Source organism: Hyperolius riggenbachi, chromosome 7 (genome assembly GCF_040937935.1).
Source record: "Hyperolius riggenbachi isolate aHypRig1 chromosome 7, aHypRig1.pri, whole genome shotgun sequence".
Classification (NCBI taxonomy): Eukaryota; Metazoa; Chordata; class Amphibia; order Anura; family Hyperoliidae; genus Hyperolius; species Hyperolius riggenbachi.
The window spans coordinates 318,329,096-318,349,252 of record NC_090652.1 but is presented as its reverse complement, the minus strand read 5'-3'; the positions used below and the strand labels follow the sequence as shown (position 1 = coordinate 318,349,252).

The 20,157-nt window shown below is 37.7% G+C and overlaps 1 protein-coding gene across 7 annotated transcripts in view; it reads left to right on the top strand.

Moving 5' to 3' along the window:
* Positions 1-20,157, top strand: part of LOC137525248 (kalirin) — a 469,346-nt gene that overhangs the window by 119,150 nt on the left and 330,039 nt on the right. For all 7 annotated transcript variants that reach the window (XM_068246262.1, XM_068246265.1, XM_068246261.1 and 4 more), the window contains exon 3: positions 9,499-9,613. In XM_068246262.1, the coding sequence (XP_068102363.1) occupies positions 9,499-9,613 (115 nt within the window). The remainder of the gene's footprint in view (positions 1-9,498; positions 9,614-20,157) is intronic.

Below are 20,157 nucleotides of genomic sequence, written 5' to 3'. Positions count from 1 at the left end.
CCCAGACTAACATGGGGAAACATACAACCTCCATGCAGATAGTGTCCTGAAAATGCGAAGTCAGCGCTGCAAAGCAAGAATGGCACTAAAGACAGAGACACTGTAGCGAAAATAAAATTATGATATACTGTAACGATTTGTAAGTGTAGTACAGCTAAGAAATAAAACATTAGGAGCAGAGACATAAGTCTAATATTTTTTCCAGTACAGGAAGAGTTAAAGGGACACTTAAGTAAAAAAAAAAAAGAGTTTTACTCACCTGGGGCTTCCAATAGCCCCCTGCAGCTGTCTGGTGCCCTCGCCGTCTCCCTCCGATCCTCCTGGCCCCGCCGGCAGCCACTTCCTGTTTCGGTGACAGGAGCTGACAGGCTGGGGACGCGAGTGATTCTTCGCGTTCCCAGACACATTAGCACCCTCTATGCGGCTATATGGTATATGATATATGCTGTAGCAGCATAGATAGCGCTATTGTGGCTAGGAACGCGAAGGATCACTCGCTTCCCCAGCCTGTCAGCTCCTGTCACCGAAACAGGAAGTGGCTGCCGACGGGGCCAGGAGGATTGGAGGGAGACGGCGAGGGCACCGGACAGCTGCAGGGGGCTATTGGAAGCCCCAGGTGAGTAAAACTCATTTTTTTTTGTTTGACTGAAGTGTCCCTTTAAGAAACTCCAGTTGTTATCTATGCAAAAGAGCCATTGAGCTCCACGACTTTCAAAGCAGAGAGCTCTGTCTTCTGAAGCTTGTTATCTCAACTGTCAGCCACTGTATTGTGTTTTTTTTTTTTCTGCAGAGGACAGGTCAAAAGTTCGCTAGCCTGCTCTGTAAAATCATTTAGAATGCTGAGTAGTGTGTAAACTGCAAATATTAGAGAATGATGCAATGTTATAAACCCCCCCCCCTCAAAAAAAAAAAAATATAACTGAAAATAAACATATGAGAATATTTTCTTTGCTACTAATCTTCCAGTAATTATCCGTACTACAGATACAATTCATTATATCATCATTTTTTTTCACTTTACTGTCCCTTTAAGCCACTTATCGACACTGTGCCAGTTATCATATGATGCTGTTGGTTTAGTCCATGGAGTCTGGGTTGTTGTTTCTGTGCTGTTGTAGGTATTTCATATACGTGGGGTTTGTATTTAGGGCAGCACCTTCACCTAGTGCTGGCTCCATAATTGTAATGAAAGAGGCCCTGTAGTGACATATAGCAGAATGCAGTAAAGAGGCCCTGTAGTGACATATAGCAGAATGCAGTAAAGAGGCCCTGTAGTGACATATAGCAGAATGCAGTAAGGAGGCCCTGTAGTGACATATAGCATAATGCAGTAAAGAGGCCCTGTAGTGACATATAGCAGAATACAGTAAAGAGGCCCTGTAGTGACATATAGCAGAATACAGTAAAGAGGCCATGTAATGACATATAGCAGAATGCAGTAAAGAGGCCCTGTAGTGACATATAGCAGAATGCAGTAAAGAGGCCCTGTAGTGACATATAGCAGAATACAGTAAAGAGGCCCTGTAGTGACATATAGCAGAATACAGTAAAGAGGCCCTGTAGTGACATATAGCAGAATGCAGTAAGGAGGCCCTGTAGTGACATGTAGCAGAATGCAGTAAAGAGGCCCTGTAGTGACATATAGCAGAATGCAGTAAAGAGGCCCTGTAGTGACATATAGCAGAATGCAGTAAAGAGGCCCTGTAGTGACATATAGCAGAATGCAGTAAAGAGGCCCTGTAGTGACATATAGCAGAATGCAGTAAAGAGGCCCTGTAGTGACATATAGCAGAATACAGTAAAGAGGCCCTGTAGTGACATATAGCAGAATGCAGTAAAGAGGCCCTGTAGTGACAGATAGCAGAATGCAGTAAAGAGGCCCTGTAGTGACATATAGCAGAATGCAGTAAAGAGGCCCTGTAGTGACATCTAGCAGAATGCAGTAAAGAGGCCCTGTAGTGACATATAGCAGAATGCAGTAAAGAAGCCCTGTAGTGACATATAGCAGAATGCAGTAAAGAGGCCCTGTAGTGACATCTAGCAGAATGCAGTAATGAGGTCCTGTAGTGACATATAGCAGAATGCAGTAAAGAGGCCCTGTAGTGACATATAGCAGAATGCAGTAAAGGGGCCCTGTAGTGACATATAGCAGAATGCAGTAAAGAGGCCCTGTAGTGACATATAGCAGAATGCAGTAAAGAGGCCCTGTAGTGACATATAGCAGAATGCAGTAAAGAGGCCCTGTAGTGACATATAGCAGAATGCAGTAAGGAGGCCCTGTAGTGACATATAGCATAATGCAGTAAAGAGGCCCTGTAGTGACATATAGCAGAATACAGTAAAGAGGCCCTGTAGTGACATATAGCAGAATACAGTAAAGAGGCCATGTAATGACATATAGCAGAATGCAGTAAAGAGGCCCTGTAGTGACATATAGCAGAATGCAGTAAAGAGGCCCTGTAGTGACATATAGCAGAATACAGTAAAGAGGCCCTGTAGTGACATATAGCAGAATACAGTAAAGAGGCCCTGTAGTGACATATAGCAGAATGCAGTAAGGAGGCCCTGTAGTGACATGTAGCAGAATGCAGTAAAGAGGCCCTGTAGTGACATATAGCAGAATGCAGTAAAGAGGCCCTGTAGTGACATATAGCAGAATGCAGTAAAGAGGCCCTGTAGTGACATATAGCAGAATGCAGTAAAGAGGCCCTGTAGTGACATATAGCAGAATGCAGTAAAGAGGCCCTGTAGTGACATATAGCAGAATACAGTAAAGAGGCCCTGTAGTGACATATAGCAGAATGCAGTAAAGAGGCCCTGTAGTGACAGATAGCAGAATGCAGTAAAGAGGCCCTGTAGTGACATATAGCAGAATGCAGTAAAGAGGCCCTGTAGTGACATCTAGCAGAATGCAGTAAAGAGGCCCTGTAGTGACATATAGCAGAATGCAGTAAAGAAGCCCTGTAGTGACATATAGCAGAATGCAGTAAAGAGGCCCTGTAGTGACATCTAGCAGAATGCAGTAATGAGGTCCTGTAGTGACATATAGCAGAATGCAGTAAAGAGGCCCTGTAGTGACATATAGCAGAATGCAGTAAAGGGGCCCTGTAGTGACATATAGCAGAATGCAGTAAAGAGGCCCTGTAGTGACATATAGCAGAATGCAGTAAAGAGGCCCTGTAGTGACATATAGCAGAATGCAGTAAAGTGGCCCTGTAGTGATATACAGAACAATGCAGTAAAGAGGCCCTGTAGTGACATATAGCAGAATGCAGTAAAGAGGCCCTGTAGTGACATATAGCAGAATGCAGTAAAGAGGCCCTGTAGTGACGTATAGCAGAATGCAGTAAACAGGCCCTGTAGTGACATATAGCAGAATGCAGTAAAGAGGCCCTGTAGTGACATATAGCAGAATGCAGTAATGAGGCCCTGTAGTGACATATAGCAGAATGCAGTAAAGAGGCCCTGTAGTGACATATAGCAGAATGCAGTAAAGAGGCCCTGTAGTGACATATAGCAGAATGCAGTAAAGAGGCCCTGTAGTGACATATAGCAGAATGCAGTAAAGAGGCCCTGTAGTGACATATAGCAGAATGCAGTAATGAGGCCCTGTAGTGACATATAGCAGAATGCAGTAAAGAGGCCCTGTAGTGACATATAGCAGAATGCAGTAAAGAGGCCCTGTAGTGGCATATAGCAGAATGCAGTAAAGAGACCCTGTAGTGACATATAGCAGAATGCAGTAAAGAGGCCCTGTAGTGACGTATAGCAGAATGCAGTAAAGAGGCCCTGTAGTAACATATAGCAGAATGCAGTAATGAGGCCCTGTAGTGACATATAGCAGAATGCAGTAAAGAGGCCCTGTAGTGACATATAGCAGAATGCAGTAAAGAGGCCCTGTAGTGACATATAGCAGAATGCAGTAAAGAGGCCCTGTAGTGACATATAGCAGAATGCAGTAAAGAGGCCCTGTAGTGACATATAGTAGAATGCAGTAAGGAGGTCCTGTAGTGTCATATAGCAGAATACAGTAAAGAGGCCCTGTAGTGACATATAGCAGAATGCAGAAAAGACGCCCTGTAGTCACATATAGTAGAATGCAGTAAAGAGGCCCTGTAGTGACATCTAGCAGAATGCAGTAAAGAGACCCTGTAGTGACATATAGCAGAATGCAGTAAAGAGGCCCTGTAGTGACATATAGGAGAATGCAGTAAAGAGGCCCTGTAGTGACATATAGGAGAATGCAGTAAAGAGGCCCTGTAGTGACATGTATCAGAATGCAGTAAAGAGGCCCTGTAGTGACATATAGCAGAATGCAGTAAAGAGGCCCTGTAGTGACATATAGCAGAATACAGTAAAGAGGCCCTGTAGTGACATATAGCAGAATGCAGTAAAGAGGCCCTGTAGTGACATAGAGCAGAATGCAGTAAAGAGGCCCTGTAGTGACATATAGCAGAATGCAGTAATGAGGCCCTGTAGTGACATCTAGCAGAATGCAGTAAAGAGACCCTGTAGTGACATATAGCAGAATGCAGTAAAGAGGCCCTGTAGTGACATATAGCAGAATGCAGTAAAGAGGCCCTGTAGTGACATATAGCAGAATGCAGTAAAGAGGCCCTGTAGTGACATATAGCAGAATGCAGTAAAGAGGCCCTGTAGTGACATATAGTAGAATGCAGTAAGGAGGTCCTGTAGTGTCATATAGCAGAATACAGTAAAGAGGCCCTGTAGTGACATATAGCAGAATGCAGAAAAGACGCCCTGTAGTCACATATAGTAGAATGCAGTAAAGAGGCCCTGTAGTGACATCTAGCAGAATGCAGTAAAGAGACCCTGTAGTGACATATAGCAGAATGCAGTAAAGAGGCCCTGTAGTGACATATAGGAGAATGCAGTAAAGAGGCCCTGTAGTGACATATAGGAGAATGCAGTAAAGAGGCCCTGTAGTGACATGTATCAGAATGCAGTAAAGAGGCCCTGTAGTGACATATAGCAGAATGCAGTAAAGAGGCCCTGTAGTGACATATAGCAGAATACAGTAAAGAGGCCCTGTAGTGACATATAGCAGAATGCAGTATAGAGGCCCTGTAGTGACATAGAGCAGAATGCAGTAAAGAGGCCCTGTAGTGACATATAGCAGAATGCAGTAAAGAGGCCCTGTAGTGACATCTAGCAGAATGCAGTAAAGAGGCCCTGTAGTGACATATAGCAGAATGCAGTAAAGAGGCTCTGCAGTGACATATAGCAGAATGCAGTAAAGAGGCCCTGTAGTGACATATAGCAGAATGCAGTAAAGAGACCCTGTAGTGACATATAGCAGAATGCAGTAAAGAGGCCCTGTAGTGACATATAGCAGAATGCAGTAAAGAGGCCCTGTAGTGACATAGAGCAGAATGCAGTAAAGAGGCCCTGTAGTGACATAGAGCAGAATGCAGTAAAGAGGCCCTGTAGTGACATAGAGCAGAATGCAGTAAAGAGGCCCTGTAGTGACATAGAGCAGAATGCAGTAAAGAGGCCCTGTAGTGACATAGAGCAGAATGCAGTAAAGAGGCCCTGTAGTAACATATAGCAGAATGCAGTAATGAGGCCCTGTAGTGACATCTAGCAGCATGCAGTAAAGAGGCCCTGTAGTGACATATAGCAGAATGCAGTAAAGAGACCCTGTAGTGACATATAGCAGAATGCAGTAAAGAGGCCTTGTAGTGACATCTAGCAGAATGCAGTAAAGAGGCCCTGTAGTGACATATAGCAGAATGCAGTAAAGAGGCTCTGCAGTGACATATAGCAGAATGCAGTAAAGAGGCCCTGTAGTGACATATAGCAGAATGCAGTAAAGAGACCCTGTAGTGACATATAGCAGAATGCAGTAAAGAGGCCCTGTAGTGACATATAGCAGAATGCAGTAAAGAGGCCCTGTAGTGACATAGAGCAGAATGCAGTAAAGAGGCCCTGTAGTGACATAGAGCAGAATGCAGTAAAGAGGCCCTGTAGTGACATAGAGCAGAATGCAGTAAAGAGGCCCTGTAGTGACATAGAGCAGAATGCAGTAAAGAGGCCCTGTAGTGACGTATAGCAGAATGCAGTAAAGAGGCCCTGTAGTGACATATAGCAGAATGCAGTAAAGAGGCCCTGTAGTGACATATAGCAGAATGCAGTAAAGAGGCCCTGTAGTGACATATAGCAGAATGCAGTAAAGAGGCCCTGTAGTGACATAGCAGAATGCAGTAAAGAGGTCCTGTAGTGACATATAGCAGAATGCAGTAAAGAGGCCCTGTAGTGACATAGAGCAGAATGCAGTAAAGAGGCCCTGTAGTGACATGTAGCAGAATGCAGTAAAGAGGCCCTGTAGTGACATATAGCAGAATGCAGTAAACAGGCCCTGTAGTGACATATAGCAGAATGCAGTAAAGAGGCCCTGTAGTGACATATAGCAGAATGCAGTAATGAGGCCCTGTAGTGACATATAGCAGAATGCAGTAAAGAGGCCCTGTAGTGACATATAGCAGAATGCAGTAAAGAGGCCCTGTAGTGACATATAGCAGAATGCAGTAAAGAGGCCCTGTAGTGACATATAGCAGAATGCAGTAATGAGGCCCTGTAGTGACATATAGCAGAATGCAGTAAAGAGGCCCTGTAGTGACATATAGCAGAATGCAGTAAAGAGGCCCTGTAGTGGCATATAGCAGAATGCAGTAAAGAGACCCTGTAGTGACATATAGCAGAATGCAGTAAAGAGGCCCTGTAGTGACGTATAGCAGAATGCAGTAAAGAGGCCCTGTAGTAACATATAGCAGAATGCAGTAATGAGGCCCTGTAGTGACATATAGCAGAATGCAGTAAAGAGGCCCTGTAGTGACATATAGCAGAATGCAGTAAAGAGGCCCTGTAGTGACATATAGCAGAATGCAGTAAAGAGGCCCTGTAGTGACATATAGCAGAATGCAGTAAAGAGGCCCTGTAGTGACATATAGTAGAATGCAGTAAGGAGGTCCTGTAGTGTCATATAGCAGAATACAGTAAAGAGGCCCTGTAGTGACATATAGCAGAATGCAGAAAAGACGCCCTGTAGTCACATATAGTAGAATGCAGTAAAGAGGCCCTGTAGTGACATCTAGCAGAATGCAGTAAAGAGACACTGTAGTGACATATAGCAGAATGCAGTAAAGAGGCCCTGTAGTGACATATAGGAGAATGCAGTAAAGAGGCCCTGTAGTGACATATAGGAGAATGCAGTAAAGAGGCCCTGTAGTGACATGTATCAGAATGCAGTAAAGAGGCCCTGTAGTGACATATAGCAGAATGCAGTAAAGAGGCCCTGTAGTGACATATAGCAGAATACAGTAAAGAGGCCCTGTAGTGACATATAGCAGAATGCAGTAAAGAGGCCCTGTAGTGACATAGAGCAGAATGCAGTAAAGAGGCCCTGTAGTGACATATAGCAGAATGCAGTAATGAGGCCCTGTAGTGACATCTAGCAGAATGCAGTAAAGAGACCCTGTAGTGACATATAGCAGAATGCAGTAAAGAGGCCCTGTAGTGACATATAGCAGAATGCAGTAAAGAGGCCCTGTAGTGACATATAGCAGAATGCAGTAAAGAGGCCCTGTAGTGACATATAGCAGAATGCAGTAAAGAGGCCCTGTAGTGACATATAGTAGAATGCAGTAAGGAGGTCCTGTAGTGTCATATAGCAGAATACAGTAAAGAGGCCCTGTAGTGACATATAGCAGAATGCAGAAAAGACGCCCTGTAGTCACATATAGTAGAATGCAGTAAAGAGGCCCTGTAGTGACATCTAGCAGAATGCAGTAAAGAGACCCTGTAGTGACATATAGCAGAATGCAGTAAAGAGGCCCTGTAGTGACATATAGGAGAATGCAGTAAAGAGGCCCTGTAGTGACATATAGGAGAATGCAGTAAAGAGGCCCTGTAGTGACATGTATCAGAATGCAGTAAAGAGGCCCTGTAGTGACATATAGCAGAATGCAGTAAAGAGGCCCTGTAGTGACATATAGCAGAATACAGTAAAGAGGCCCTGTAGTGACATATAGCAGAATGCAGTAAAGAGGCCCTGTAGTGACATAGAGCAGAATGCAGTAAAGAGGCCCTGTAGTGACATATAGCAGAATGCAGTAAAGAGGCCCTGTAGTGACATCTAGCAGAATGCAGTAAAGAGGCCCTGTAGTGACATATAGCAGAATGCAGTAAAGAGGCTCTGCAGTGACATATAGCAGAATGCAGTAAAGAGGCCCTGTAGTGACATATAGCAGAATGCAGTAAAGAGACCCTGTAGTGACATATAGCAGAATGCAGTAAAGAGGCCCTGTAGTGACATATAGCAGAATGCAGTAAAGAGACCCTGTAGTGACATATAGCAGAATGCAGTAAAGAGGCCCTGTAGTGACATATAGCAGAATGCAGTAAAGAGGCCCTGTAGTGACATAGAGCAGAATGCAGTAATGAGGCCCTGTAGTGACATAGAGCAGAATGCAGTAAAGAGGCCCTGTAGTGACATAGAGCAGAATGCAGTAAAGAGGCCCTGTAGTGACATAGAGCAGAATGCAGTAAAGAGGCCCTGTAGTGACATAGAGCAGAATGCAGTAAAGAGGCCCTGTAGTAACATATAGCAGAATGCAGTAATGAGGCCCTGTAGTGACATATAGCAGCATGCAGAGTAGAGGCCCTGTAGTGACATATAGCAGAATGCAGTAATGAGGTCCTGTAGTGACATATAGCAGAATGCAGTAAAGAGGCCCTGTAGTGACATATAGCAGAATGCAGTAAAGGGGCCCTGTAGTGACATATAGCAGAATGCAGTAAAGAGGCCCTGTAGTGACATATAGCAGAATGCAGTAAAGGGGCCCTGTTGTGACATACAGTAGAATGCAGTAAAGAGACCCTGTAGTAACATACAATAGAATGCAGTAAAGAGGCCCTGTAGCGGCATATAGCAGAATGCAGTAAAGAGGCCCTGTAGTGACATATAGCAGAATGCAGTAAAGAGGCCCTGTAGTGACATATAGCAGAATGCAGTAAAGAGGCCCTGTAGTGACATATAGCAGAATGCAGTAAAGAGGCCCTGTAGTGACATATAGCAGAATGCAGTAAAGAGGCCCTGTAGTGACATATAGCAGAATGCAGTAAAGAGGCCCTGTAGTGGCATATAGCAGAATGCAGTAAAGAGGCCCTGTAGTGGCATATAGCAGAATGCAGTAAAGAGGCCCTGTAGTGACATATAGCAGAATGCAGTAAAGAGGCCCTCGGAGTGACATATAGCAGAATGCAGTAAAGAGGCCCTGTAGAACACTAAATAAATATTTTGTAAAGAATTAAGCAGTTTTGTTCATTATGTTATTGTCACTACAGGTCCTCTTTGATGTATGCTGTTTGTGTGCAGCCAGCCTCTTCCAGTATATCTCTCTTTTATTATTAGAATGTGGGATGGCAGTGATTGGATTTGTACATCTGATTGTGACTTGTATGTTGTTATCCCGGCAGGCGGACGAGATAAGCGCGGCGGTCCCATACTCACCTTCCCGGCACGCAGCAACCATGACAGGATACGGCAAGAGGACCTGCGCCGACTGGTCACCTATCTCGCCAGCGTCCCCAGGTGAGGCCCCCACAATGTGACCGGGGGGGGGGGGGGGGGGGGAGGTATACACAACACACAGACACTGGTACATAATACAGAATTGGTGGACATAGTTATTACAGTGACAAATGTACAATGATGACTAAAATGTATAGTACATTTCAAGACACAAAGGGTGAGTGAGCCCTGCCCTTGCCATCTTACAGTCTAAAGATGTAGGGAGGACAAGGGGTGGGGTAGTATACAATATGTATACCTAGAGGCAGTGTGTTTTTAGGCCATATTTAGTAAGGAGCACAACTTGGCCAGAGATCAAATGGGAAATGGTGTAAGGTAGAGTGTACGCGTCTCGGAAAAAGGGAGTTTTGAGGGAGCATTTAAAGAAAGATTTCAAAAGTTGGGGAGTGACGGATGTGCTGTGGAAGGGCATTCCAGAGGAGGGGTGAGGCTCGTGAGAAATCTTGTATATATGAACAGAGTAGGTGATTCTGGAGGAGGACAGGGGGAGGCCATGTGCAGATCTGAGATTGCTGTTGGGCTGGTATCTGGAAACTAGTGAGGAGATGTACAGGGGAGAGATTGTGGATTGTTAAGGTGGCCACTAATGATCCAATCTTTTTCATCCAATTTTACCAAATCTATGTAGTCGAAGGTTAAATTGAGGGAATATATATTGAATGGACAATTTAGGCAGTTGCCTTATATTACATCGAAATGGTGAGATTGGATGACAAAGATTGTTTCATAATCATTATATACAGAGTCAATGATTAGTTACACCTGTACATTATATAGTGATTAGTTACACCTGTACATTATATAGTGATTAGTTACACCTGTACATTATATAGTGATCAGTTACACCTGTATATTATATAGTGATTAGTTACACCTGTACATTATATAGTGATTAGTTACACCTGTACATTATATAGTGATCAGTTACACCTGCACATTATATAGTGATTAGTTACACCTGTACATTATATAGTGATTAGTTACACCTGTACATTATATAGTGATCAGTTACACCTGCACATTATATAGTGATCAGTTCCACCTGTATATTATATAGTGATTAGTTACACCTGTACATTATATAGTGATTAGTTACACCTGTACATTATATAGTGATCAGTTACACCTGCACATTATATAGTGATCAGTTCCACCTGTACATTATATAGTGATTAGTTACACCTGTACATTATATAGTGATCAGTTACACCTGTACGTTATATAGTGATTAGTGACACCTGCACATTATATAGTGATTAGTTACACCTGTACATTATATAGTGATTAGTTACACCTGTACATTATATAGTGATTAGTTACACCTGCACATTATATAGTGATTAGTTACACCTGTACATTATATAGTGATTAGTTACACCTGTACATTATATAGTGATCAGTTCCACCTGTATATTATATAGTGATTAGTTACACCTGTACATTATATAGTGATTAGTTACACCTGTACATTATATAGTGATTAGTTACACCTGTACATTATATAGTGATCAGTTCCATCTGTATATTATATAGTGATCAGTTCCACCTGTACATTATATAGTGATTAGTTACACCTGTACATTATATAGTGATCAGTTCCATCTGTATATTATATAGTGATTAGTTACACCTGTACATTATATAGTGATTAGTTACACCTGTATATTATATAGTGATTAGTTACACCTGTACATTATATAGCGATTAGTTACACCTGTACATTATATAGTGATCAGTTCCACCTGTATATTATATAGTGATTAGTTACACCTGTACATTATATAGTGATTAGTTACACCTGTATATTATATAGTGATTAGTTACACCTGTACATTATATAGCGATTAGTTACACCTGTACATTATATAGTGATCAGTTCCACCTGTATATTATATAGTGATTAGTTACACCTGTACATTATATAGTGATTAGTTACACCTGTATATTATATAATGATTAGTTACACCTGTACATTATATAGTGATTAGTTACACCTGCACATTATATAGTGATTAGTTACACCTGCACATTATATAGTGATTAGTCACACCTGCACATTATATAGTGATTAGTTACACCTGTACATTATATAGTGATCAGTTACACCTGCACATTATATAGTGATCAGTTCCACCTGTACATTATATAGTGATTAGTTACACCTGTACATTATATAGTGATTAGTTACACCTGTACGTTATATAGTGATTAGTGACACCTGCACATTATATAGTGATTAGTTACACCTGTACATTATATAGTGATTAGTTACACCTGTACATTATATAGTGATTAGTTACACCTGCACATTATATAGTGATTAGTTACACCTGTACATTATATAGTGATTAGTTACACCTGTACATTATATAGTGATCAGTTACACCTGCACATTATATAGTGATCAGTTCCACCTGTATATTATATAGTGATTAGTTACACCTGTACATTATATAGTGATTAGTTACACCTGTACATTATATAGTGATTAGTTACACCTGTACATTATATAGTGATCAGTTCCATCTGTATATTATATAGTGATCAGTTCCACCTGTACATTATATAGTGATTAGTTACACCTGTATATTATATAGTGATTAGTTACACCTGTACATTATATAGTGATTAGTTACACCTGCACATTATATAGTGATTAGTTACACCTGTACATTATATAGTGATTAGTTACACCTGTACATTATATAGTGATCAGTTACACCTGCACATTATATAGTGATCAGTTCCACCTGTACATTATATAGTGATTAGTTACACCTGTACATTATATAGTGATTAGTTACACCTGTACATTATATAGTGATTAGTTACACCTGCACATTATATAGTGATTAGTTACACCTGTACATTATATAGTGATTAGTTACACCTGTACATTATATAGTGATCAGTTACACCTGCACATTATATAGTGATCAGTTCCACCTGTATATTATATAGTGATTAGTTACACCTGTACATTATATAGTGATTAGTTACACCTGTACATTATATAGTGATTAGTTACACCTGTACATTATATAGTGATCAGTTCCATCTGTATATTATATAGTGATTAGTTACACCTGTACATTATATAGTGATTAGTTACACCTGTATATTATATAGTGATTAGTTACACCTGTACATTATATAGCGATTAGTTACACCTGTACATTATATAGTGATTAGTTACACCTGTACATTATATAGTGATCAGTTCCACCTGTATATTATATAGTGATTAGTTACACCTGTACATTATATAGTGATTAGTTACACCTGTATATTATATAGTGATTAGTTACACCTGTACATTATATAGCGATTAGTTACACCTGTACATTATATAGTGATCAGTTCCACCTGTATATTATATAGTGATTAGTTACACCTGTACATTATATAGTGATTAGTTACACCTGTATATTATATAATGATTAGTTACACCTGTACATTATATAGTGATTAGTCACACCTGCACATTATATAGTGATTAGTTACACCTGTACATTATATAGTGATCAGTTACACCTGTACATTATATAGTGATTAGTTACACCTGTACATTATATAGTGATTAGTTACACCTGTACATTATATAGTGATCAGTTACACCTGCACATTATATAGTGATTAGTTACACCTGTACATTATATAGTGATTAGTTACACCTGCACATTATATAGTGATTAGTTACACCTGTATATTATATAATGATTAGTTACACCTGTACATTATATAGTGATTAGTCACACCTGTACATTATATAGTGATTAGTTACACCTGCACATTATATAATGATTAGTTACACCTGTACATTATATAGTGATTAGTTACACCTGTACATTATATAGTGATCAGTTACACCTGCACATTATATAGTGATTAGTTACACCTGTACATTATATAGTGATTAGTTACACCTGCACATTATATAGTGATTAGTTACACCTGTATATTATATAATGATTAGTTACACCTGTACATTATATAGTGATTAGTTACACCTGCACATTATATAGTGATTAGTTACACCTGTACATTATATAGTGATTAGTTACACCTGTACATTATATAGTGATTAGTTACACCTGCACATTATATAGTGATTAGTTACACCTGTATATTATATAATGATTAGTTACACCTGTACATTATATAGTGATTAGTTACACCTGCACATTAATTGTATAGTGATTAGTTACACCTGTACGTTATATAGTGATTAGTTACACCTGTACATTATATAGTGATTAGTTACACCTGTACGTTATATAGTGATTAGTTACACCTGTACATTATATAGTGATCAGTTACACCTGCACATTATATAGTGATAAGTTACACCTGTACATTATATAGTGATTAGTTACACCTGTACATTATATAGTGATCAGTTACACCTGCACATTATATAGTGATTAGTTACACCTGCACATTATATAGTGATTAGTCACACCTGTACATTATATAGTGATTAGTTACACCTGTACATTATATAGTGATTAGTTACACCTGTACATTATATAGTGATTAGTTACACCTGTACATTATATAGTGATTAGTTACACCTGCACATTATATAGTGATTAGTCACACCTGTACATTATATAGTGATTAGTTACACCTGTACATTATATAGTGATTAGTTACACCTGTACATTATATAGTGTTTAGTTACACCTGTACATTATATAGTGATTAGTTACACCTGCACATTATATAGTGATTAGTCACACCTGCACATTATATAGTGATTAGTTACACCTGCACATTATATAGTGATTAGTCACACCTGTACATTATATAGTGATTAGTTACACCTGTACATTATATAGTGATTAGTTACACCTGCACATTATATAGTGATTAGTTGCACCTGTACATTATATAGTGTTTAGTTGCACCTGCACATTATATAGTGATTAGTTACACCTGCACATTATATAGTGATTAGTTGCACCTGTACATTATATAGTGATTAGTTACACCTGTACATTATATAGTGATTAGTTGCACCTGTACATTATATAGTGTTTAGTTGCACCTGCACATTATATAGTGATTAGTTACACCTGTACATTATATAGTGATTAGTTACACCTGTACATTATATAGTGATTAGTTACACCTGCACATTATATAGTGATTAGTTGCACCTGTACATTATATAGTGATTAGTTACACCTGTACATTATATAGTGATTAGTTGCACCTGTACATTATATAGTGATTAGTTGCACCTGCACTTTATATAGTGATTAGTTGCACCTGTACATTATATAGTGATTAGTTGCACCTGTACATTATATAGTGATTAGTCGCACCTGCACATTATATAGTGATTAGTTGCACCTGTACATTATATAGTGATTAGTTGCACCTGTACATTATATAGTGTTTAGTTACACCTGCACATTATATAGTGATTAGTTGCACCTGTACATTATATAGTGATTAGTTACACCTGCACATTATATAGTGATTAGTTGCACCTGTACATTATATAGTGATTAGTTGCACCTGTACATTATATAGTGTTTAGTTACACCTGCACATTATATAGTGATTAGTTGCACCTGTACATTATATAGTGATTAGTTACACCTGCACATTATATAGTGATTAGTTACACCTGTACATTATATAGTGATTAGTTACACCTGTACATTATATAGTGATTAGTTACACCTGTACATTATATAGTGTTTAGTTACACCTGCACATTATATAGTGATTAGTTGCACCTGTACATTATATAGTGATTAGTTACACCTGCACATTATATAGTGATTAGTTACACCTGCACATTATATAGTGATTAGTTACACCTGTACATTATATAGTGATTAGTTACACCTGTACATTATATAGTGATTAGTTACACCTGTACATTATATAGTGATTAGTTACACCTGCACATTATATAGTGATTAGTTACACCTGTACATTATATAGTGATTAGTTACACCTGTATATTATATAGTGATTAGTTACACCTGTACATTATATAGTGATTAGTTACACCTGCACATTATATAATGATTAGTTACACCTGTACATTATATAGTGATTAGTTGCACCTGCACATTATATAGTGATTAGTTGCACCTGTACATTATATAGTGATTAGTTACACCTGCACATTATATAGTGATTAGTTACACCTGTATATTATATAGTGATTAGTTACACCTGCACATTATATAGTGATTAGTTACACCTGCACATTATATAGTGATTAGTTACACCTGCACATTATATAGTGATTAGTTGCACCTGCACATTATATAGTGATTAGTTACACCTGCACATTATATAATGATTAGTTACACCTGTACATTATATAGTGATTAGTTACACCTGTACATTATATAGTGATTAGTTACCCCTGTACATTATATAGTGATTAGTTACACCTGTATATTATATAGCGATTAGTTACACCTGTACATTATATAGTGATCAGTTCCACCTGTATATTATATAGTGATAAGTTACACCTGTACATTATATAGTGATCAGTTACACCTGCACATTATATAGTGATAAGTTACACCTGCACATTATATAGTGATAAGTTACACCTGTACATTATATAGTGATTAATTACACCTGTACATTATATAGTGATCAGTTACACCTGCACATTATATAGTGATAAGTTACACCTGCACATTATATAGTGATAAGTTACACCTGTACATTATATAGTGATTAATTACACCTGTACATTATATAGTGATTAGTTACACCTGTACATTATATAGTGATCAGTTACACCTGCACATTATATAGTGATCAGTTACACCTGCACATTATATAGTGATTAGTTACACCTGTACATTATATAGTGATCAGTTCCATCTGTATATTATATAGTGATTAGTTACACCTGTACATTATATAGTGATTAGTTACACCTGTACATTGTATAGTGATTAGTTACACCTGCACATTATATAGTGATTAGTTACACCTGTACATTATATAGTGATTAGTTACACCTGTATGTTATATAGTGATTAGTTACACCTGTACATTATATAGTGATTAGTTACACCTGTACATTATATAGTGATTAGTTACACCTGTATATTATATAATGATTAGTTACACCTGCACATTATATAGTGATTAGTTACACCTGCACATTATATAGTGATTAGTTACACCTGTACATTATATAGTGATTAGTCACACCTGTACATTATATAGTGATTAGTTACACCTGCACATTATATAGTGATTAGTTACACCTGTACATTATATAGTGATTAGTTACACCTGTACATTATATAGTGATTAGTTACACCTGTACATTATATAGTGATTAGTTACACCTGTACATTATATAGTGATTAGTTGCACCTGTATATTATATAGTGATTAGTTACACCTGTACATTATATAGTGATTAGTTACACCTGTACATTATATAGTGTTTAGTTGCACCTGTATATTATATAGTGATTAGTTACACCTGTACATTATATAGTGATCAGTTACTCCTGCACATTATATAGTGATCAGTTCCACCTGTATATTATATAGTGATTAGTTACACCTGCACATTATATAGTGAATAGTTACACCTGTACATTATATAGTGATCAGTTACACCTGTACATTATATAGTGATTAGTTCACCTGTACATTATATAGTGATCAGTTACACCTGTACATTATATAGTGATTAGTCACACCTGTACATTATATAGTGATCAGTTACACCTGTACATTATATAGTGATTAGTCACACCTGTACATTATATAGTGATTAGTTACACCTGTACATTATATAGTGATTAGTTACACCTGTACATTATATAGTGATTAGTTACACCTGCACATTATATAGTGATCAGTTACACCTGTACATTATATAGTGATCAGTTACACCTGTACATTATATAGTGATTAGTTACACCTGTATATTATATAGTGATTAGTTACACCTGTACATTATATAGTGATTAGTTACACCTGTACATTATATAGTGATTAGTTACACCTGTACATTATATAGTGATTAGTTACACCTGTACATTATATAGTGATTAGTTACACCTGTACATTATATAGTGATTAGTTACACCTGCACATTATATAGTGATCAGTTACACCTGTACATTATATAGTGATTAGTCACACCTGTACATTATATAGTGATTAGTTACACCTGTACATTATATAGTGATTAGTTACACCTGTACATTATATAGTGATTAGTTACACCTGTACATTATATAGTGATTAGTTACACCTGTACATTATATAGTGATCAGTTACACCTGCACATTATATAGTGATTAGTTACACCTGCACATTATATAGTGATTAGTCACACCTGTACATTATATAGTGATTAGTTACACCTGCACATTATATAGTGATTAGTCACACCTGTACATTATATAGTGATTAGTTACACCTGTACATTATATAGTGATTAGTTACACCTGTATATTATATAGTGATTAGTCACACCTGCACATTATATAGTGATTAGTTACACCTGTACATTATATAGTGATTAGTTACACCTGTATATTATATAGTGATTAGTCACACCTGCACATTATATAGTGATTAGTTACACCTGCACATTATATAGTGATTAGTCACACCTGCACATTATATAGTGATTAGTTACACCTGTACATTATATAGTGATCAGTTACACCTGTACATTATATAGTGATTAGTTACACCTGTACATTATATAGTGATTAGTTACACCTGTACATTGTATAGTGATTAGTTACACCTGCACATTATATAGTGATTAGTTACACCTGTACATTATATAGTGATTAGTCACACCTGTACATTATATAGTGATTAGTTACACCTGTACATTATATAGTGATCAGTTACACCTGTACATTATATAGTGATTAGTCACACCTGTACATTATATAGTGATTAGTTACACCTGCACATTATATAGTGATTAGTTACACCTGTACATTATATAGTGATTAGTCACACCTGTACATTATATAGTGATTAGTTACACCTGTACATTATATAGTGATCAGTTACACCTGTACATTATATAGTGATTAGTTACACCTGTACATTATATAGTGATTAGTTACACCTGTACATTGTATAGTGATTAGTTACACCTGTACATTATATAGTGATTAGTTACACCTGCACATTATATAGTGATCAGTTACACCTGTACATTATATAGTGATCAGTTACACCTGTACATTATATAGTGATTAGTTACACCTGTACATTATATAGTGATTAGTTACACCTGTACATTATATAGTGATTAGTTACACCTGTACATTATATAGTGATTAGTTACACCTGTACATTCTATAGTGATTAGTTACACCTGTACATTATATAGTGATTAGTTACACCTGTACATTGTATAGTGATTAGTTACACCTGTACATTATATAGTGATTAGTTACACCTGTACATTATATAGTGATTAGTTACACCTGCACATTATATAGTGATTAGTCACACCTGCACATTATATAGTGATTAGTTACACCTGCACATTATATAGTGATTAGTTACACCTGCACATTATATAGTGATTAGTCACACCTGTACATTATATAGTGATTAGTTACACCTGCACATTATATAGTGATTAGTCACACCTGTACATTATATAGTGATTAGTTACACCTGTACATTATATAGTGATTAGTTACACCTGTATATTATATAGTGATTAGTCACACCTGCACATTATATAGTGATTAGTTACACTTGTACATTATATAGTGATTAGTTACACCTGTATATTATATAGTGATTAGTCACACCTGCACATTATATAGTGATTAGTTACACCTGCACATTATATAGTGATTAGTCACACCTGCACATTATATAGTGATTAGTTACACCTGTACATTATATAGTGATCAGTTACACCTGTACATTATATAGTGATTAGTTACACCTGTACATTATATAGTGATTAGTTACACCTGTACATTGTATAGTGATTAGTTACACCTGTACATTATATAGTGATTAGTTACACCTGCACATTATATAGTGATTAGTTACACCTGCACATTATATAGTGATTAGTCACACCTGTACATTATATAGTGATTAGTTACACCTGTACATTATATAGTGATTAGTTACACCTGTATATTATATAGTGATTAGTCACACCTGCACATTATATAGTGATTAGTTACACCTGTACATTATATAGTGATCAGTTACACCTGCACATTATATAGTGATCAGTTACACCTGTACATTATATAGTGATTAGTTACACCTGCACATTATATAGTGATTAGTTACACCTGCACATTATATAGTGATTAGTCACACCTGCACATTATATAGTGATTAGTTACACCTGCACATTATATAGTGATTAGTCACACCTGTACATTATATAGTGATTAGTTACACCTGTACATTATATAGTGATTAGTTACACCTGTACATTATATAGTGATTAGTTACACCTGTACATTATATAGTGATTAGTCACACCTGCACATTATATAGTGATTAGTTACACCTGCACA